This window comes from Macaca nemestrina, chromosome 9, assembly GCF_043159975.1.
Source record: "Macaca nemestrina isolate mMacNem1 chromosome 9, mMacNem.hap1, whole genome shotgun sequence".
Classification (NCBI taxonomy): domain Eukaryota; kingdom Metazoa; phylum Chordata; class Mammalia; order Primates; family Cercopithecidae; genus Macaca; species Macaca nemestrina.
This window is the reverse complement of record NC_092133.1, coordinates 37,761,024-37,783,899: the sequence shown is the minus strand read 5'-3', so window position 1 is coordinate 37,783,899 and position 22,876 is coordinate 37,761,024. Positions and strand designations below refer to the sequence as shown.

Sequence of the window (22,876 nt, the reverse complement as noted above, 5' to 3'; positions counted from 1 at the left end):
TATGAAAGATGGGCATAACAATCACCCCTTCCTCCCAGAATTTGGAGTGAATGAAAGTGACAAAGTTAGTGTTAATTCTTAGCATAGTATCTGATGCATATACTCAATAAATGTTAAATATTATTTAACATTATTATTACCTAAAAAATTTTATTCTTTGCTAGGATAGGATTACACTACAAAAGGTCTTATCATTCAGAGTAAAATAATAGCAACATAATAACTACTTTTTATTTCTCCGACTGGTTTCCTGCATACTTTCCCTTTAGCTTCTAATTGCAGATCTTGTTCCCAAATTTAATTTAATGGCTTTTTAACTTTACTTCGTTTTGTCAGAGCCTTAAGCCAATTTCCATTTCCTATCTCTGCCTGGTGTTCACCCTCAGTCTCCAAGTATATTCTAACCAAAGCAGGGATAGTCCATATAGCATCTTGTATGAATTAGACAAAAGTGCCCTACTTGAAAACACTGCAGTACTATCTGTTGGGAAATCCTTGTAATACACTGATTTGTTAAAACAACAGCCGTGTTACCATCAGGGCACGCTCTGCAGGACCATACATGACAGCACTGGCTCACAAGTTTTTTCATCTGAATCCTCATGCTAACCTGGGGCTGAGGATTTCTGGAGCTTTGGTGTTTTTGTTTGCTTGCTTGTTTTTTCGTTTCAAAGAAAATGTAAAAGCCCTCAAAAAGGCTTTTATTTATTTTTGTTGTTTGTTTGTTATTGAGACAGGATCTCATTCTGTCACCCAAGCTATAGGGCAGTGGCATTATCACAGCTCATTGCAGCCTTGACTCTCAGGCTCAAGTGATCCTCCCACCTTAGCCTCCCAAGTAGCTGGGACTACAGGTGTGTGTGCCGCTGTGCCCAGCAAATTTAATTTGTGTGTGTGTGTGTGTGGTAGATACAGGGTCTCCTTATGTTGCCTGGGCTGGTCTCAAACTCCTGGGCTCAAGCGATCCTCCCACCTCAGCCTCCCAAAGAGCCGGGATTACAGGCACAAGCCACCACACTCCGTTAAAAAAGGTTTTAGAAATCAGAATCATCACAGTATAATTTCCATATACAGAAATTATTAAAATCCACCAAAAATTACTTTCTTTTTTCTCATACAGGGGCATGTGGCTTATGTAGTAACTCAAGAAACTAATGAATATTTGCTTTGGAATCCATCAACTGGCCAATGTTATAAGCAGTTTGACCCGTTTTGTCCCTTAAAAAGCGTAGATTGTTTGTTTGATGATAGAAATGTAAGTATATGGGGAAAAAAAGTCTTGAGTTCTCTCCTCAAGAGTCACCCTGGCTACACACTAGAATCACCTGGGGAACTTTAAATATGGAGAGTCTATCAGATTCCCTAGGGCATGCGGCCAGGGCAATCTTTTATCCTGAAAGCTCCTCCAGGTGCTTGTGTAGTGCCTTCAAGGATGAGAACCAATGAGGTAGTCTAATGATCATGAAACCCTAGAATCTCTTTATCTCCTGCCTCAGAAACCCCCTGGGATTCTGCCACTTCATTGAGTAGTAAGACTGTAAAATTTTGCTCCTTCCTTACCAACAATGGGCCTTGTGTTCCTATGAACCTACACTAATGTTATGTTAATGTTTTCATAGGTCTGGTTTAATATTCAACAAAATAATACACCAATGGCTGTATTTTTTGACTATTCAAAGGAAAGTTTCTGGAAGCAGTTGCTTCCAAAAAACGTTCAAGGGACAAAAGTACAAAGTATACAGGTAAATCATATTTTCCCAGGTGTGTCTATATGAGAGTTACCATTGCTTCTAATCTTTACTAATTGTGACAGCTCTTATTATGTTTTATAGTTGGTCGCTTACTGAAATATTTGGCAATATTAATAAAAAACCAGTTTTCTCTGCCATCCAGCTCGTGGGCTCTTTCCCCTACTTGCAAAAAAAATAGATTGAGAAGAAAGTGACATCTCAAGTGCAAATTTAGATGCCAAAATAGAATTTAAAATTTTTTCATCATAAAACATAACATATAATGTTCAAGATGTGTAGTAAGTTCTTACTCTGACCTAGCCCTCCCGTGCCATATCTGTGGTAATGATCAAGTAGAAAAATTGACAAACAAAAAGCTTTCTGGACTCCCAACCATGATAGTTGTCTCCTGGAATAGAAACAGGACAGAAACACTAGCAGTGAGTAGGCTGGAGCAGGGATGGCAGCAAGATCTGAAATGCTTCACAAAAACCAGAGAACCAGAGCAAGCATCACTTTTTAAAGACAGGGACTGTGGTGGGGCTACTTTACTTCCATATTTTTGAAAGGAGATGGGAAGGAAAGCTGTAGACTCACTGTCTGGGGCCCAGGGGACAGGAGACCAAGAAGTAACTCAATCACTACATGGTTTGGCTAATGGATCTGTGATGTACTCAGTATTACTTTGGGAAGGCACTAGAAATACCATGTCAACAGCTGTTTCTGGATCGAGGGCCAAGCTGTGGCAGGGTGTCGGCAATTGCAAAGTCCACAAATGAGGAGACAGGAGCCCAGAGGGAGGGAGGGAGAGAGAGAGAAAGGATAAGAGAGAGCAAAAGAACAATAGAAAAATTAGGCAAAAGACAATTCATAGAAGCAGTAACTTACATGCCAAACCTCACTCATAATCAAGGAAATACAATTTAAAACAATAAAATCATTGCTGGACATGGTGGCTTATGTCTGTAATCCCAACACTTGGGGTGGTTAAACCATGAGGATCACTTGAGGCCAGGAGTTGAGACCAGCCTGGGCAGCATAGCAAGACCCTGTCTCTAAAAATAAAAACAAAAGAATTACCCAGGCATGGTGATGATGCACATGTGTAGTCCCAGTTACTCAGGACGCTTAGGTGAGAGGACTGTTTGAGCCCAGGAGGTTGAGGTTACAGTGAGCTATGATCGCACCACTACACTCCAGCCTAGGAGCCTACTGCAAGACCTTTTCTCTAAGATAAATAAACAAGAAAAACAATAAAACTATTTCACATACATAAAATTGGCAAAAAAAAATGTGTGATTATACTAAGTGTTGACAAAGAGGCAGAGAAGTGGCGGGAGCATACATTTCTGTAAACATTTTCGAAAACAATATGGTGATAATACTTGGTAAAGGTAAAGATGCTCAACCTTTGATCTGCCAATTCAATCTTCTCAGTATATACCGCAGAGGAACATTCACAGGGAGACAAGTACGACAACATTCATTATAGAATTGCTTGAAATAACAAAAATGTGAAAGAGTTCATCAACTGGAAATCAGTACATGAGTTGTGAAATACTTACACAATGAAATCTAACGTATAGCAGTAAAAGATGAATGAACTGAGCCAATTTACAGTTGTTCCCAATTTGACTGTCAGTGCATTACATCAGAATCTCTGAGGGTGGAACCCACATGCCAGGAGCTTTGAAGGCTCCCCAGTTGATGCCAGTGTGCAGCCAAGGTTGAGAATCACTGGCCAAGAGGCATGCATATCTACATGAAAGAATATAAAAAATGTAACGCTGAGCAAAATAAAGACATGAAATGGGCGGGGCGTGGTGGCTCAAGCCTGTAATCCCAGCACTTTGGGAGGCCGAGACGGGCGGATCACGAGGTCAGGAGATCAAGACCATCCTGGCTAACACGGTGAAACCACGTCTCTACTAAAAAATACAAAAAACTAGCCGGGCGAGGTGGCAGGCGCCTGTAGTCCCAGCTACTCGGGAGGCTGAGGCAGGAGAATGGCGTAAACTCGGGCGGCGGAGCTTGCAGTGAGCTGAGATCTGGCCACTGCACTCCAGCTTGGGCGACAGAGCGAGACTCCGTCTCAAAAAAAATAAAAAATAAAAAAAAAAAAAATAAAGACATGAAATGGCATATACAGTACAAAACCATTTATGTGGAGTTTGAAAGCAATATATTGTTTATGTATATATAGATATGTGGTGATGTAGAAAAGCATTCATGGAAATGATAAATACCAAATTCAGATTAGAGGTTACTTTTGGGGAGAGAAAAAAAGGAACGAGATTAAGGAGCAGTATACAGAGTACTTCAAGTCTGTAGTATCTTATTTATTTTTTAAAAGTCTAAAACAAATATGCAAGAATGCAAAGATCAGATGTAGCTAGGTGGTAGGTATGCCAGGTGAATGTTCATTACATTATTCTCTATGTTTGCCTGTATAGATTGAAGGCAATTCACACTATCAAAAAGAATGCATGGTGGCTGTGGGGGAAGAAATCAAAGAGGGCCAAAGTGTATAAAGTGATGGGTTTCTGACTGGGCACGGTGGCTCACGCCTGTAATCCCAGCACTTTGGGAGGCTGAGGCAGGCGGATCACTTAAGGTCAGGAGTTCGAGAACAGCCTGGCCAACATGATGAAATCCCGTCTCTACTGAAAATACAAAAAAAAAAAAAAATTAGCTGAATGTGGTGGTGCACACCTGTAACCTCAGTAACTTGGGAGGCTGAGACAGGAGAATCACTTGAGCCCAGGAGGCAGAGGTCGCAGTGAGCTGAAATTGCACCACTGCACTCCACTCTGGGCGACAGAGCGAGACTGTCGGAAAAAAAAAAAAAAAAGTGATGGGTTTCTTTCTCCTTCAACATCTCTTTCCCAGTCTCAAAGAAGTCACTGTCAGTAGTTTTTCGTGCATCCTTCGAACATTCTCCATGCAGATGCAAGCATATATAGGTATTTTTATATTTCCTATTTGAAAAGTTATTTTAAAGAAGGGGAAATATGCTTCTCTCTCTTGAGCAAGCCACATTTAAAGCCTCTACAGCCCATACGTTGCTTTGCCCATCCCAAAGCTGTGACCAAAGCATTGCTGCCTCCCAGGGGGAGAATAATCTATTTCAAAATGAGGCTCTTGTTCGTTTAATGTATAATCATTCTCTTGTTCATTCGGGTGATATTTATTGATTTCCCGCTATGAGCCAGTATTATGTTAGATGTAGATACTACAAGAAAAAAGACATGTCTCAGTGTTCTTGGAACTTGGATTCTAGAGGAAGAAACAGAAGGGAACAAGCAAGTGCAGTACAGAGTGATGAATGCTGTTACAGAAGATATGACGGTGCTTTGAGGAGTGCACAGCAGGAGGCCCTGAGGGAGGGGAGTTGTAGGGGCTTCCTGGGAAAGAGTGATGAGAACCATGAGTGAGGAATGGTGAGCAGGAGCTGGCCTAGATAAAAGTCAGGAATGAGAATGGTCCCGAAAGACAGCAGGAACAGCGAATGGGAAGACCTGTAGTGGCAAGGAGATATCTGTCCAGGAGCTGAGAGGCCAGGCTGGCCAATGCTGGGGTGGACAGTCCTGGTGAGAATTTGGGCCTTTGTCCTCATGGCAGACAGAAGCCAGCATCTCTAAGGCAAGGGCTGCTGTGATCAAAATTGTGTTTGTAAAAGCTACTCTGACTTAGGGCTGAAGCTAAAGCCTTCTGCCAAGTTGAATCTATAAATATAAAACTCATAGTTGTGTTTAACTTGTATCTCTATTTACTTCTTTCCTGTGGGTTCATGACCCTCCATCTTCTGTCTTGCCACATACATCCCAGAATAAACCACTACCTAGAGTGAACACTATTACACACAATTGTGAACACAAATTTGAATGTGCGTGAGGAGAATGTGGGTACTCAGAAGTGGTGTTAACAGGGATATCCCCTTGAAGTTTTGAAGGACATGAGTGCCCAGAAAGAGGCCATTGCCAGAAAAGGAAAGGATAAACACACCATCAACTTCTCAAGTCAGCATAAACCAGGCCTCTTTTTCAGGCCTGAAGGTGGCCTAACTCATCCACAGCAGTTGCCCAGTGAGGGGTGGACAGCCACTGGGGACAGTAATCAGGGAATTCCATCCACCTGTCCTGTGTGAGATAGCTGTCGGCTCCTGCAAGATGATACAAAGTCATTTTTCCCTTCCTCAGTATCTCCCATCCCCTACCGTGTTGTACTGTGGGGCTCCTCCCTGTGCCTGGGACCATCTCTAATCCAGTGCTCCTCCACCATGGCAGGCATCAGAGCCAGCGGAAGGGGAACTTGTTAAAACATAAGTTGCTGGGCCTCACTCACAGAGTTCCTGATTTAGTAATCTCAGGTGAGGGCCAAGAATTTGTGTTTCCAACAAGTTCCCAGATGTGAGGTTGCCAGTCTGGAGGCCACAGTTAGGAACCTAGAGGCCTATCAAATGTTGCCTCCTTTTTACATAACCCTCATTCCATTCACGAGGGGGAAACATCTGTCCCTGTCCCTGTCCCTACAGCTGCCTCTTCCTCAGCTCAGGAATACCCAAAGTAAAAACTGTCTAAACCCAGCCCCTTACTCTTGTCCATGTGAGCCCTGCAAGGAGTTGAGGGTTGGGTTGGCAAGGAACTTGAGAAGTCGTCCTCTCCTCTCAGCAAATCCTGCCCAGGAAGGGAACTGGAAGAAATGTGGAATAGCACTCTTCCAGGCAAAGGCTTGGAGACAGGGGAGGTTGAGATGGATTATCTCTCTCTCTTTCTGTGTGTGTGTGTACGCACTGTGTACATACACACACACAAACACAAAGAACTGGCTTCTTCCAGCTGAAAGAAACAAATAATCAAAGAAGGAAGATGATCAACCATGTTAGAATGATAATAATATCTGATGGTTGTTGAGCATTCCATATGTGCCAGGGTTTACATGTATTACTTTATTTTGAAATCTTCACAAAACCCTAGAGCAGTAGGTACCATTATTATCCCTATCCTAAAGACTCAGAACAGAGAGGTAAAGACTTTGCCAAGGTCACAGTGGAAGACACCAGTGCAGCTGCCTAAGATTATTTGGTAGAATCCATAATGTGTCAAATACTTGTTTGAAAAATGAATTGGGGCACCAGGTTGTTTTACCCATGAAAATATATCTTTTGTAAACCCCATCCCGTTCTGGTGAAGCAGTGTGAAAATAAAAGGAAATGCTGTGGTCTGCATGTTACCTATGGAATTTAGTGTTTTTGCCACAGAAGCCTGGGTTGTCTTCCTCCTCATTATAGCTGGCATTCCAGGAGTGACTGTGATATAAATGTGGTCTCTAGAATCTATCCTGACTTTTGGTTGTCTGTTTCAGCCTGAAGAAATAATGTATTTTGAAACTGATAAAAGCATGGTAGAAGATCTAAGGAATAGGTACTGTGTTTTCCCTAATCTCTTGTTGGGTTACCTTTCAGTCTTCTGACCCACCCCATTCAAAATACCTGCTAGGTTAGCAGCAGACGCATGAAAAGGGTTCCAGCTGGCCCAGTGGCTCACACCTATAATCCCAGTTTTCTGGGAAGCCAAGGTGGAAGGATCACTTGAGCCCGGGAGTTTGAGACCAGCAACATAGGGAGACCTCATCTCTACTAAAAACAAAAACAAAAACAAAAAAAATTAGCTGGGCATGATGGCATATACCTGTAATCTCAGTGACTAAGAGGGGAAGGATCACTTGGGCACAGGAATTTGAGGTTGCAATGAGGTATGATCACACAACATACCACTGCGTTTCAGCCTGGGCAACAGAGTGAGGCCTTGTGTAAAAAAGAAAAAAAAAAAAGTTCCATTGAACATTGAACCACCTGGCTCTTGTTACATCCATGGAAAAGTGGCCCCTCTGCCATCCAGGGCATTCTTTGATGGGACAGACTAAGTTAACTCTGGAAACATTGTGGGCCCCCACTGGAAAGTTCTCAACATAGATGCCTGTTGAGCCTATAGTAATAATAATGCAGTAGTCAACACTTCTTGAAAGGACATGAAGGTAAATGACCCATGACTTGACATCTGGTAAAAACATCCCAGTTAGGCCGTAGAAACGGCAGTACTGCCACTGCTGGACACTCCCAGCCTCCCAAGCACCTACATATAAGTGCCTGAGGAAGTCAGTCAGTCAAGCCCAGAGGGCCACAGGCTTTGCAGCAGGACTCACTCCCAGGCCATGTGTGTCAGAGGCTTCTAGATCTGACTGTCTCCAGTGGCTCACACTCACATAGCAGGCTGGCATGGAAGCCACTACCAACAAAGCAACACAGAGCATGACCAAAGCAACTTTGCCACTCCCTTTCTCACTAGCACACATCTCCCCCCAGGCCCCCACCTGTCATTCTTAACTCTTCGTTTCCCAGTTCTGAACAAAAAAGGAAGAAATGCAACAGGGAAATGGTTCCCAACTGGCTTTCATTATAATTGCTTATAGAAACTATTTAAAAATACAGATGTCAGCATCCCTGGATCAGTATCTGGAGGTAAAACATTTTGATAAGGCCCTACAGGTGATTCTGATGCATAGCCACTATTGAGACCCTCTACAAACTCCAAACTACTTAGTTGCACTATGAACTAAGCTAAGAAGAGACCTCCGGCACCTTCTTCTATAACACACACTGCAGTAAGAGAATCAATGCCACACAGTCATCCTGCACAGGGAGGCTTTTCAGGAGAGCCCCATCAACCAACCCACACTGTGTCCCCTCTCTCTCCTCCCTGGCATATTCATCCCCAGGCACTGTTCTAGGGCCTGGATATATATGGGTAAAAATCCCTGCCCTTCTAGAGCTTACATTCAAATAGGGGGAAGCTGATCACCAAACTTACCTGTCCAATGCCTTGTTTCCTCCCAACTCTGCTTGCTAAATTAACTCGTGTAATAATCCCATCCCTGCTAACATCATCCCAGACCAGATGTCTGGATTTTTATAAGGGCAGTTTCTTGGAAACAAAATGTCCAAGTCAAAGTCTTGAAAAGTAGGAATGTCAACCCAGTAATCAGATGGTAGGTGTTGTTAAATCACACCCAGTAGGCAGCTGCCTACACACGGGTAACTGGAAGAGAGATGTGCCTTGGAGAGCTAATTGCCGGCTATCCCCAAGAGGCTTCTTGTCTTCCCAAGCCAAGTAAGAGCCTGCCTCTCCCCAACTTCATTAATGGGAATGATGGCAGATACCTTTAGCTATAGAGGTCTGGTTTCCTCCTAAGTCCAAAAAGTATCATTCTCATACTTGAATAAAAGTCACAGGCCAGGCATGGTGGGATTACACCTGTAATCCCAGCACTTTGGAAGGCCGAGGAGGGCGGCTCACCTGAGGTCAGGAGTTCGAGACCAGCCTGGCCAACATGGTGAAACCCCATCTCTACTAAAAATACAAAAATTAGCCAGCTGTGGTGGCAGGTGCCTGTAATCCCAGCTACTCGGGAGGCTGAGGCAGGAGAATCGCTCAAACCTGGGAGGCAGAGGTTTCAGTGAGCCAAGATCTCACCATTGCACTCTAGCCTGGGGACAAGAGTGAGACTTTGTCTCAAAGAAAAAAAAGTCACAAAACTCATTACATTTACTAAATGAGTTATAACTTGTCATAAAATTACCTTTGGATTCTTACCTTAGGATCGAAAGGACTCTGAAGAGTAAAGTGATGGAATGGCGACCTAAACACCCAACACATTGGAATCGACAATGTACTTTTATTTTGCGACAAATCCTTCCTAAGCTGGAATTTGGCATAGGAAGCTTTGTTTCATCTGAAGGAGATAATGAATTTGAAAGAATACTACAATTTTATTGGGTTTGTATATGATTTAATGCATTAGTGACATTTGTTTTATCTATGTTGTTAATTGCTAAATAATAGCAGTCTTAAATATTTCTGAAATGCCTTTTATCTTGATCCTTAAAGATAGATGCTATAGCATTAAAATACACTTACTGAAGAATCAATATTGTTAAAATGTCCATACTACCCAAAGCAATCTACAGATTTGATGCAATCCTTATTAAAATACTAATGACATTCTTCACAGAAATAGAAAAAAAAATCCTAAAATTTATGTGGAACCACAAAAGACCCAGAATAGTCAAAGCTATCCTAAGCAAAAAAACCCACAAAACTGCAGGAATTACATTACCTGACTTCAAATTATACTATAGAGCTATAGTAACCAAAATAGCATGGTACTGGCATTAAAACATAGACCAGTGGAACAGAATAGAGAACCCAGAAACAAATCCACACACCTAAGTGAACTCATTTTCAGCAAAGGCACGAGGAAAATACATTGGGGAAAAGACAGTCTCTTCAATAAATGATGCTGGGAAAACTGCATATTCATTTATGCAGAAGAATGAAACTAGGCCCTCATATCTCACCTTATGCAAAATCACATCAAGCTGGACTAAAGAGTTAATTTAAGGCCTCAAACTATGAAATTGCTACAAGAAAACATTGGAGAAAGCCTCCAGGACATTGGTCTGAGCAAAAATTTCTTGAGTAATACCCCGTAAGCACAGGCAACCAAAGAAAAAGTGGACAAATGGGATCACATCTAGTTAAAAAGCTTCTACACAACAAAGGAAGCAATCAACAAAGTGAAAAGATTGAGAGAAAATATTCAGAAACTACCAATCTGACAAGGGATTAATAACCAGAATATATGAAGGGCCCAAACAACTATAAGAAAAAAAAATCTGATTTTTAAAATAAATGGGCAAAAGACTTGAATAGACATTTCTCAAAAGAAGACATACAAATGACAAACAGGCATATGAAAAGGTACTCAACATCACTGATCATGAAAGAAATGCAAATCAAAACTAAATGAGGTATCATCTCACCCCAATTAAAATGACTTTTATTCAAAAGACAGACAATAACAAATTCTGGAGAGGATGTGGAGAAAAGGAAACCTTCATACACTGTTAATGGGAATGTAAAATTAGTACAACCACTATCGAGAATAGTTTAGAGGTTCCTCAAAAAACTAAAAATAGAGCTACCACAGGATCTAGCAATCCCACTGCTGGGTATATACCCAAAAGAAAGGACATGAGAATATGGAAGACATGCCTGCACTCCCATGTTTGTTGCAGCACTGTTCACAAGAGCCAAGATTTGCAAGCAACCTAAGTCTCCATCGATAGATGAATGGATAAGGAAAATGTGGTGAATATACACAATGGAGTACTGTTCAGCCATAGAAAGAATGAGATCCTGTCATTTGCATCAACATGGATGGAACCGGAGGTCATTATGTTAAGTGAAATTAGGCACAGAAAGACAAACATCACATGTTCTCACTTATTTGTGGGATCTAAAAATCAAAACAATTGACCTCATGGAGATAGAGAGTAGAAGCTTACCAGGGGCTGGGAAGGGGAGTGGGGGGTTCGGAGGGAGGTGGGGAATGGGTAATGGATACAAATAGAAAGAATGAATAAGACCTAGTATTTGATAGCACAACAGGGTAACTATAGTCAATCATAATTTAATTGCACATTTAAAAATAATTAAAAGAGTAGAATTGAATTGTTTATAACACAAAGGATAAATGCTTGGGGGGGATGGATAGCCCGTTTTCCATGATGTGACTATTATGCATTGCATCATTGCATACCCACGTCAAAATATCTTTTCATGTACTCTCTCTCTATATATATGGTACATATACATATAGTATATATATACACTATGATACACTATGTGCCCACAAAAATTAAAAATTAAAAAAATGCATTTACTTATAAACCAAGAGACTGCAAATGTATTGAAGAATTATTACTAGGACCGTATTGCATGGCATTAACTTGGAAACAGTTATATGTTTTATGATGTATAAATTACAGGTTTTGCAAAGAGATGTCCAAAAGGAAACCACTCTGCAACCAAAAAACTAAATTAAAAAAATCTCTAGTCATAGGTCAATTCCCTGTTATTGGTTCTGGGCAAGAGGACTCCAGGCAAGCTTCATTATCTTCTACATGCGAATTACAGTGGTCCTTTGGTATCATTAGGAGATTTATTTCAGGACCCCCACAAATACCACAATCCAGAGATGCTCAAATCCCTTATATAAAATGCCATAGTCTTTGCATATAATCTATGTACATCCTCCTGTATACTTCAAGTCACCTCTAGATTACTGATAATACCTGACACAATAGTTAGGTATTATAAGTAATAATTATAAATAGTTACACTATATCGTTTTCTGTTTGTTTTTTATTGTTGTTTTGTTTGTTTTGCGACGAGGTCTCACTCTGTCACCCAGGCTGGAGTATAGTGGTGTGATCATAGTTCACTGTAGCCTCAAACTCCTGTGCTCAAGCAGTCCTCCTGCTTCAGCCTTCTGAGTAGCTGGGGCTACGGTACTTGCCACTATGCCTGGCTAATTTTAAAAATATTTTTGTAAAGGTGGGGTTCCACTATATTGCCCAGACTGGTCTTGCACTGCTGGGCTCAAATGATCCTCCAGCCTTAGCCTCCTAAAGTGCTAGGATTACAGGATGAGCCACTGTGCCCAGCCTGCTATTTTTTATTTTTATTTTTTTCTGGATATTTTCAATTTGTGGTTGGTTGAATCCTCAAATGCAAAACCCATGGATATGAAGGGCCTACTGTACTTCTAAATTTATACATTCAGTCAGGCCACTGACATCTTTTTTGGATGGTAAAAAGACATCTCAAACTCAGCAAGTCCATAAACAAACATGGTGGGCATCTAGTATATTGTTAGGGTCCTCCTTTCCTTCTACTCTACCCCAAGCTCTGGGCATCCTTTCACCTCTTCTTCCCTATAAACTGGCTCAGTGGGTTTTTGAAAACCTCAGCCTCCCAAGAGATAGACTCCGTCCCCTTACCATGCAATAGACTGGAGGGTGTCTGCTAGGGAACTCTCTGAGATGAAGTAAGGAATCTATTGGGAGTTGAGTACTTAGGTGGGAAGGGAGGGATCTACAGGCACTATTCACTCATGAACAGGGGGGAAGTTGTTTTTGCTTTGTTTTGCTTTATTTTAAAGCTTATAAACAATAGAAATTTATTTCTCATGGTTCTGGAAGCTGGGAATTCCAAGATCAAAGTGCTAGCAGACCTCAGAAATAATATCACACGTCTACAGCCATCTGATCTTTGACAAACCTGAGAAAAACAAGAAATGGGGAAAGGATTCCCTATTTAATAAATGGTGCTGGGAAAATTGGCTAGCCATAAGTAGAAAGCTGAAACTGGATCCTTTCCTTACTCCTTATACGAAAATTAATTCAAGATGGATTAGAGACTTAAATGTTAGATGTAAAACCATAAAAACCCTAGAAGAAAACCTAGGTAATACCATTCAGGACATAGGCATGGGCAAGGACTTCATGTCTAAAACACCAAAAGCAACGGCAACAAAAGCTAAAATTGACAAATGGGATCTAATTAAACTAAAGAGCTTCTGCACAGCAAAAGAAACCATCATCAGTTTGAACATCAGAGTGAACAGGCAACCTACAGAATGGGAGAAAATTTTTGCAATCTACTCATCTGACAAAGGGCTAATATCCAGAACCTATAAAGAACTCAATAAAATTTACAAGAAAAAAACAAACAACTCCATCAAAAAGTGGGCAAAGGATATGAACAGACACATCTCAAAAGAAGACATTCATACAGCCAACAGACACATGAAAAAATGCTCATCATCACTCGCCATCAGAGAAATGCAAATCAAAACCACAATGAGATACCATCTCACACCAGTTAGAATAGCAATCATTAAAAAAATCAGGAAACAACAGGTGCTGGAGAGGATGTGGAGAAATAGGAACACTTTTACACTGTTGGTGGGACTGTAAACTAGTTCAACCATTGTGGAAAATAGTGTGGCAATTCCTTAAGGATCTAGAACTAGAAATACCATATGACCCAGCCATCCCATTACTGGGGATATACCCAAAGGATTATAAATCATGCTACTATAAAGACACATGCACACATATGTTTATTGTGGCACTATTCACAATAGCAAAGACTTGGAATCAACCCAAATGTCCATCAGTGACAGACTGGATTAAGAAAATGTGGCACATATACACCATGGAATACTATGCAGCCATAAAAAAGGATGAGTTCATGTCCTTTGTAGGGACATGGATGCAGCTGGAAACCATCATTCTCAGCAAACTACCACAAGAACAGAAAACCAAATACCACTTGTTCTCACTCATAGGTGGGAATTGAACAATGAGATCACTTGGACACAGGAAGGGGAGCATCACACACTGGGTCCTATTGTGGGGAAGGGGTAGTGGAGAGGGATAGCATTAGGAGATATACCTAATGTAAATGATGAGTTAATGGGTGCAGCACACCAACATGGCACATGTATACATATGTAACAAACCTGCATGTTTTTACATGTACCCTAGAACTTAAAGTATAATAAACAAACAAAAAAACTGACAGAAAAAAAAAAGTGCTAGCAGAAAAGGGGCTCTTGTACATATAATACACCTTCTTGCTCTTTCTTCATATGGTAAAAGAAGCAAGGCAGGTTTTGCTTTGTTTTTAGTAGAATTAGGGGATAAACAGATAACAAAGCAGAAATATAAGCCAAGGTTTAAAATGTGGAGTACCTATGTAAAATAATCAATTTAGTAATACATAGTCTACAATAATAAAACTGGACTAAACCCTGCAGCCCATGCTCAAATCCTAGTTTAACTACTCAGTAGCTTTGACCTAGGGCAAGTGACCGAATCTCTCTATACCCTCTACTCCATTAGAAAACAGGAATTTTTTTAAAAGTTACCTATTCTATCATTGTTTTGAGGATTATGTGAGTTAATAATTACCATAGCACCCAACACCTATTAAGTATTTAGTAAATGCTATCTATTTTTTTCTTCTATGTGCCAGGCATTTTGCTGGGCACTGGAGTTATAGTAGTACACAGGACAGATACAGTCTTGTACATCTGCAGAGATTATGGGTTAGAGAGAGACCAGAAAACAGGTAACTGCAATATATTTTATTAAATAAGCTCAGGGAAGGACAGTGTGCTACACAACCACATGGGAAGAGCATGTGAACAGATTTAAGGATCAGGAAAATCCTCCTGAGTTAAGCAATTACAGTGTGAAAGAATGGTTGTCATCTATACATTATTAAATAGGTAATTTTCCGTAGGACCGTGTTCCACAATCCTTTAATCCCGTCATGTAGTAGTCACCTAGTAAACATAAGCTGAATCGATGTTGAATAAATTGTTCTGAAATTCTCACTTAAATCCCCCATATGTAGAATCAAGTAATTTTCTCACCAGCAGTTTGCTGTCTAGAAAGTTTGTGGAATGTTACCTGTGCAGGCTTTGGACTCAGACCTGGTTGTGCTCCTCTCTATCTGTAAAGTAAGGATTATAATAATACCTACCTCATAGGGTTGTTTGAGAATTAAATATGTATGTGAAGCATTTAACTGTACCTAGAACATAATTTAGCACCCACAGACAACTATGATAGTATTTTATGAGTACTATTTCTTTGAGGTTTTTGTGATCTTTTTGCATACAGTAATTCCAGATTACCCAGTTGTAATGTGGGTTTATGTGCTGTTCTGTCTTTGATCCAGGTCACAGGATTTCCCATCCAGATGCCATACACTGATGTACAGTCAATTATTGATGCTGTTTATCAAACTGGAATCCACTCTGCTGAATTTCCCCAGACAGAGTTCGCTTTAGCTGTATACATTCACCCATACCCAAACAACATATTATCTGTGTGGGTCTATTTGGCTTCCTTAGTTCCACATCAATGAAAAGGAAGCAGAGCAAAGTAAAAAATTGTACTATAGGCCTCTAATACCAACAAAAACTTTTCTGGTACCTTGAGATTTTGCTGTTTATTCTCAAGTCCAGCTAAGTGCTGGGCCCAATTTTTTATTCACTTACAGAGTTGGCCACTATGGAGACTCGCAACCCTGAGTGAGTCTTTGAGGAGGAGTCTAGATGAACTTCTCACCAGAGGCCTCTCCAGGGAGGACCTTTGGATAGTCTGGCTGTCTTGGGTCACTGTCTGCAGTAGGTCTTATTCTGGGAAAGAAGCAATTTTGGCCTCTTCTCCTAAGGCCAATGTTTTTCAAATTGTAGAATTCACACCATCTCCATTTGAATCATCTGGAGAGCCTTGTTGAAAATGCAGATTACTAGATCCCACTCAAGACTGGCTGAATCAGCACCTCCAGGAGTGAAGCTACAGAACCTGCATTATTTTCAACAAGCCCCCCAGATAATTCTGATGCACTGTTATGAGGGAGAGCCCAGCCTTATAGAATGTTTTCAGTACTAAACTAAGGCTGGTACGTTTGATGCTGGGTCTGATACAATTCAAGATGGAAGCTGCTTAAGTGGAAAACTAAAGTCATTGCTTCTCGTGAATAAAATGCTTATTTCACTGGTAAAGAAAAAAAAAGAAAATCTACCATGTTGGGCTGATGTTGGCTTCTAGAAACTTCTCAAAAGTTTGCACTTGGGATGCTACTGACATGAAATTCTTACAGCTCCAAGTATTTGGAAGGAACTCCCAGGAAACTCTAATCTAATTTCTCCCAATTCTGTGAGGGAGGAAATGGTCTTGACAAATCTCAGGACTCCTTTTTTCCTTAGTGAGCAGCCCCCAACTCTGCCTCTGGCACTTCTTGCTGCCTTGCTTTCTTAGTAGTGGCTTATCTAGATCCTAAGAGCCCCTCAAGAAAGACTGGACAGGTCTAAGTAGGAAGCACTATACTTTCTTCTAGTTGATTGTTTTGTCCTTCATTAAAAGAAATGTATTTATATAATTTCCTTACATATGACAAAACAACTTGTCAAAAAGAAATAATCAAGGAATATGGATTTCCAAAGGTTGACCAGAGCAGTTTTGTATGAGGTAAAGATAAGAGAACATTCACCTCTCCCATTGCAGAACCACTGAGGTTTCTTGGTTCACTCGCACAAGCAGAGAGCAGAGACCCCAAATTTATCTGCAGGGAATACCCAATCTATATCCGTTTCCTAAATGTGCATGGGCTGGTGCCAGAAAAGCCTCACTTATTTGTGGTGATGTCAGTCTTGGACCAAGCTTGAGATTACTAGAAGAGGCAAAATAGGGACATGAGTGAAGGAATGTTTTTTTCTCCCAGGTTAAAACCTAACTGTATGTATCTTGTGGCATGCATAAGAAAACTGATCAGAATTTTTACTTTTATTTGAATGTTTTTGTTTAAATTTAATGTGAAGTTTTATTATTAAACAAGTCCCCCACTTTGATTGATTTAGCACAAAATGATGCTGATGGAAAGATGAGGACGCCAAAGACAGGCTGAATTCATACAACTCATTTCTGTACAGCTTTTAATATTTACATAGCTATTTTATTAGTTGTTCATGGTTTTTAGAATTGATAGGCTGCTTAAGAGTAGGGTAGCAAGTGTTCATAGGAAAGCATGGAGGACCTTTCTATATTGTATCCTTTTTACATGTGTGTTACTTTTACAATTAAATTTTTTCCTGAAAATCATGAAATTATCTGTAATGAATCTTTTTTTCATTAAAACGTTTCAAAATACATGATTTTAAGTGGAATGTATAATTGCAAAGTTCTATATATCATTCCATAACTAACTACAGGGCACCCGTTACATGCCAGATACTGTGTATTATCTATTTAATAATGTGCTGGAGCACAGTGATGAAAAGACAAAGACTCTACCGGTGTGAGGCTGACATGTTTAAAGGGGAAACAAACCACAGCAAGTAAGTGAGAAGAGTTCAGGGTGTGATGAGTAGTCTAAAGGAAACAAATAGGATAGGATGATAGAGAAGGACTTTGGTGGGGATGAAGGGTGTAAGCAGAGCAGTCAGGGAAGGCCTAAGGAGGTAACATTTAAGCTGATATTTTTTAAATGATTTAACATTAGAATTGCATTCAGTTGCATGTAACAGAAACCTAACCACAGTAGCTTAACCAAACAGGGATTATTTTTCACACATCTGCAAGTCCAGAGGAGGCAGCCCAAGTTTGGTGCAAGAGGCCTACTAACTTCATCCAATTGCTTTGCCATCTCTAAAGAGACTTCTATTTTGTAGCCCAGTGGCTTTCAAATTTCAGCAGGTATAAAACTCACCTGAAGGGCTTGTTGAAACAGATTGCTGGGCCCCACCCCCAGGGTTTCTGATTCAGTGGGTCTAGGGTGATGTCTGATAATTTGCATATGTAAGTTCCCTGGTGATGCTGAGACGGCTGATCTGGGGAGCACACTTTGAGAACCTCAGTTTTAGCTTCACAACCATTTTCATGGCTTAAAAATGCAGAAAAGGAAGGGGAAGACAGAGGATGCCAACTGGTTCCATTCTTTTAAGAAAGCTTACCAAGAAGCCATGCCGGTAACTTCTACTTACACCCCTTTGGCCAGAACTGTATCACTCCTAGTCACAAGGGAGCCTGGGAGATCAAGAATTTTAAATGGACATACTGCTCTCCCAACTAAAGTCAGTATCCTATTGGTAAGGAAGAAGGAGAGGGTGGCTGTTGGGTAGGCAAATCACAGAGTCTGCCACAGATGAGAGGAAGCCAGTCATGCAAAGACCAGTGGCAAAACGCATTTGAGGTAGAGGGAACTGTGACTGTGAAGTCCTTCAGTCCAGAAAGAGACACCTGGGGAGGGGAGAGTAGTAGCACATAAGTCTGGAGAGGTAGATAGGACCAGATCACGTAGGTCTTGGTAAAGAGTTTGGATTTTATTTACAGTGCAATAGGAAATCATTGAAAAGTTTTAAGCAACTGAAATAATATTTTTCTCTTTTATATTTGAAATTACTTTTAAAACTATTTTTTACAGATACTCATTATTTTATTTAAGTGCATAAATGTCATGTTTTTTGAAATGCAGGTTTTATTTTTCTTTCCTGGTTTTCGCTTGGGTCCCTGTCCACTGCTCTTCTCTCCCCCACCCACATTGTTCACTTCTTCTACCTTCTTAGCAACCATGTTGTATGTATATTTTCACTTCACCAACATTCTCAAACATTCATATGCCAACACACACACATATGCACATATATGCATCTGTCTTAGAAAAATGAAATGACACGATGTATGTTTTTCTGTATATTGTTTTTTCCCTTTAAAAATAATACAACCCCTCCAAGTGAACTATTCATGTTTCCTAAAGGATGCATAACATTCTACAGTGTGGGCAGGACCACTGCATACACTTAAGGAGGTTATGCACCACATGACTCAAAAGTTTATGTGCATGGACCCCTAGAGTTGTGTAGTATGTAGAAACCTTGGTTGTAAATGTTATTTATTATAGCTTTTTCAACCATTCCCCTACTGTTGGGAATTTCTTTTGGTCCACTTGGTTGACATGTTTATTTTTCCTATATCCTTGCTACTTTTGTGTCTATGAGTTCTATTACTGAAAGAGGAGTGTGAAGTTGCCAACTGTAATTCTGAGTTTCTCCATTTCTTTTTTTTTTTGAGAAGGAGTCTCACTCTGCCGCTCAGGCTGGAGTTCAGTGGCACAATCTCAACTCACTGCAATCTCCACCTCCCAGGTTTAAGCAATTCTCCTGCCTCAGCCTCCTAAGTGGCTGGGATTACAGGCGTCTGCCACAATGCCTGGCTGATTTTTGTACTTTTAGTAGAGATGAGGTTTCGCCATGTTGGCCAGGGAGTTTATTTCTTCTTTCAGTTTTGTTAGTTTTTGTTTCATGTATTTTAAGTTCTATTGTTAGATAGACACACATTTAGGATTTATGTCTCCTTAATGAATTAACTTTTATCATTACACAATATCCCTCTTTAGTCTTAGTAATTTTCTTTGCTCTGAAGTCTGTTTTGTCTGATGTTAATGTAGCTACTCCATCTTTGTTTTGATTAGGGTTTATGTGTTATATATATTTTCATTTTTTATTTTTAACATACCTATATAACATTTGAAATGAGTTTCTTGTAGACAGCATATACCTGAGTTATGGTTTTTTGTTTGTTTGTTTGTTTTTTGAGATGGAGTCTCGCTCTGTTGCCAGGCTGGAGTGCAGTGGCGCGATTTCAGCTCACTGCAACCTCCGACTCCTGGGTTCAAGCGATTCTCCTGCCTCAGCCTCCTGAGTACCTGGGATTACTGGTGTGCACCACCATGCCCAGCTAATTGTTTGTATTTTTAGTAGAGATGGGGTTTCACCATGTTGGCCAGGATGCTCTCAATCTCCCGACATCATGATCCATCCACCTCGGCCTCCCAAAGTGCTGGGATTACAGGCGTGAGCCACCGCACCCAGACTATGGTACTTTTTATACCCTCTAATAATCTCTTTTTTAATTGGTGTGTTTACACTTAATGTAATTATTGGTATGTTTGGACTTAGATCTATCATTTCATTATTTGCATTTCATTTGCTGTTTCAATTCCACTGTTTTCCTCTTTCCTGCTTTCTCAGGTTATTTGAACATTTCTTAGTATTTCATTTTAATGTATATATTATATTTTTGATTATGTGTTTTTGTATATATATTTTTAAGTTTTTCTAGGGATTATCCTAATACACATTTAACTTTTCACAGCCTACACAGAATCTACTTTTTACCACTTTTAAGTGGAATGTAGAAATCTTACCACATATTCTTTTGTTCTTCTGCTTTTATGGTATAATTGTCTAATATATTTTATCTGTTGAAGTATATGCTGAAAACACTAGAAGACAATGTTCATGTGTTTGCTTTTAACCATCAAATGTATTTTAAAGAACTCAGTGGAGGCCGGGCACGGTGGCTCAAGCCTGTAATCCCAGCACTTTGGGAGGCCGAGGCGGGTGGATCACGAGGTCAGGAGATCGAGACTATCCTGGCTAACATGGTGAAACCCCGTCTCTACTAAAAAATACAAAAAACTAGCCGGGCGTGGTGGCGGGCGCCTGTAGTCCCAGCTACTCGGGAGGCTGAGGCAGGAGAATGGCGTGAACCCGGGAGGCGGAGCTTGCAGTGAGCCGAGATCACGCCACTGCACTCCAGCCTGGGAGACACAGCGAGACTCCGTCTCAAAAAAAAAAAAAAAAAAAAAAAAAAAGAACTCAGTGGAAAAGAATGTTTACCCAGACATTTATCACTCTGTTGTTCTTCCTTCATTCCTGATGTGCCAAGTTTCCTTCTGGTATTATTTCCCTTCTGTTTAAAAAATGTCCTTTCGCAATTCTTTTAGAGCAGGTTTACTGACAACAAATCTTTGTTTTCTTTCATCTGCGAATGTCTTTAATTTCATTTCTGAATGATATTTTTGCAGGATATAGAATTCTGGGCCTGACAGTTCTTTTCTCTCAGGACCTAAAAAAAAAGCTCAACCTTTATTTTAGATTAAGGGGGTATTTGTATAGGTTTGTTACATGGATATATTGAATGATGCTGAGGTTTGAGATATGAATGAGCCCATCACTCAGGTAATGAGGATAGTAACCAACAGGTTTTCAGTCTTTCCCGCTTCTCTCCCTCCCTGCTGTAGTAGTACCCAGTGTCTATTGTTGCCATCTTTATGTCCATGAGTACCCAATGTTTTGCTCCCACTTGCGAGAATATGTGATATTTGATTTTCTGTTCCTGCATTAATTCACTTAGGATAATGGTCTCCAGCTGCAACCATGTTGCTGCAGAGGACATGATTTCCTTCTTTTTTGTGGCACCTCAGCATTTAAAAAATTTTGTTCTACTTCTCTCTGGTCCTCTTGGTTTCTGGTGAGAGATCCATCATACGTTGAATTTTTCATTTTTCCCCTATAATGTTTTGTTTCTCTCTGGTTGTTTACAATTTTTCTTTTTCTCTAGTTTTTAGCTGGTTTTTGTGTGTGTGTTTTTGTTTTTGAGACAGAGTCTTGCTCTGTCACCCAGGATGGAGTGCAATGGCTTAATCTCGGCTCAGTGCAACTTCCACCTCCTAGGTTCCAGCAATTCTCCTGCCTCAGCCTCCCAAGTAGCTGGGATAACAGGTGAGCCTCACCATGCCCAGCTACTTTTTGTATTTTTAGTAGAGATGGGGTTTCACCATGCTGTCCAGGCTGGTCTCAAACTCCTGGCCTCAAGTGATCCACCTGCCTTGGCCTCCTAAAGTGCTGGGATTACAGGTGTGAGCAACTGCACCCAGCCTAGTTTTCAGCAGTTTTATCATGTATGTGGGTATAGATTTCTTTGAGCTTATCCTTGTTAGCATCAATCACCTGAGTTTCTGAATGTGTTTTTGTCTTTTCTCAAATTAGAGGAATTTTCAGGCATTATTCTCCCAAATATTTCTGTACCATATTCTTTCTCCTTTCCTTCGGAGACTCCAATGACATAAGCATTAGACCACTGGGTACTATCACACAGGTCTCCAAGTCTCTGTTCATTTGCTTCCATCTTTTTTTTTTCAGATTGTACTATTTCTATTGATCTACCTTGAAGTTCACCGACTACTCTGACATCTCCATTCTCCTAATGAGCCCATCCAGTGAGTGTTTTTAAGTTTTGTGGTTTTTTCTATCTTTTTAGTTATAAATTTTCCATTTCATTATTCTTTATGTATTCTATTTATTTGCTGAAACTTCCTATCTTTCCATTCATTTCAAGGAAGTTTTCTCTTCTTGGAGCATTACTATAATAGCTATTTTAAAGTCTTGTCAAATAATTCTCTGTCATCTTAGTGTTGGTGTCTGTTGATTGTCTCTCCCATGAGAATTGAGATTTGTTTTTGTTCTTCGTAGGCTGAGTAATTTGGGTTGTGTCCAGGGCAATTTGAATATGCTATATGTTAGGAGATTTGTGTCTTACTTAAATCTTTTGGAGAGTATTGATGTTTTTTGTTGTACCCAGGAATCAATCTGGTTGACTTTAGGCTGCAAGTTCTGGCTAGCCTTCTGTGGGTTGTGGTTTTGATGTCAGGTCCATTTTCAAAGTCTTTCAGTGCTACTCAGATCTGTCACATGTGTGTGCTGCTTAGTGGCCAGCCAGTGCTCTGAGCAGTTCTCAGAGTTTTTAGTCTTTTCAGAGTGTATCTATGCATGCACAACTCAGAGGTAAGCCCAGTTGTTCATAAGCACTTTGTGGGATCATT

General features: G+C 40.3%; 1 protein-coding gene and 1 long non-coding RNA gene across 4 annotated transcripts in view; one reads left to right on the top strand and one right to left on the bottom strand.

Annotated features, from left to right (window-relative positions):
• Positions 1-17,361, top strand: part of LOC105478478 (protein CC2D2B) — a 264,293-nt gene extending 246,932 nt beyond the window's left edge. The window contains 5 exon segments of the mRNA XM_071069392.1: positions 1,121-1,255; positions 1,620-1,742; positions 7,095-7,153; positions 9,388-9,565; positions 15,386-17,361. Of these exon segments, the coding sequence (XP_070925493.1) occupies positions 1,121-1,255; positions 1,620-1,742; positions 7,095-7,153; positions 9,388-9,565; positions 15,386-15,574 (684 nt within the window). The 3' untranslated portion in view covers positions 15,575-17,361.
• The window catches only part of LOC105478471 (uncharacterized), a 79,734-nt gene that overhangs the window by 8,659 nt on the left and 48,199 nt on the right, over positions 1-22,876 (bottom strand). The gene's annotated exons all lie outside the window — the stretch shown is intronic.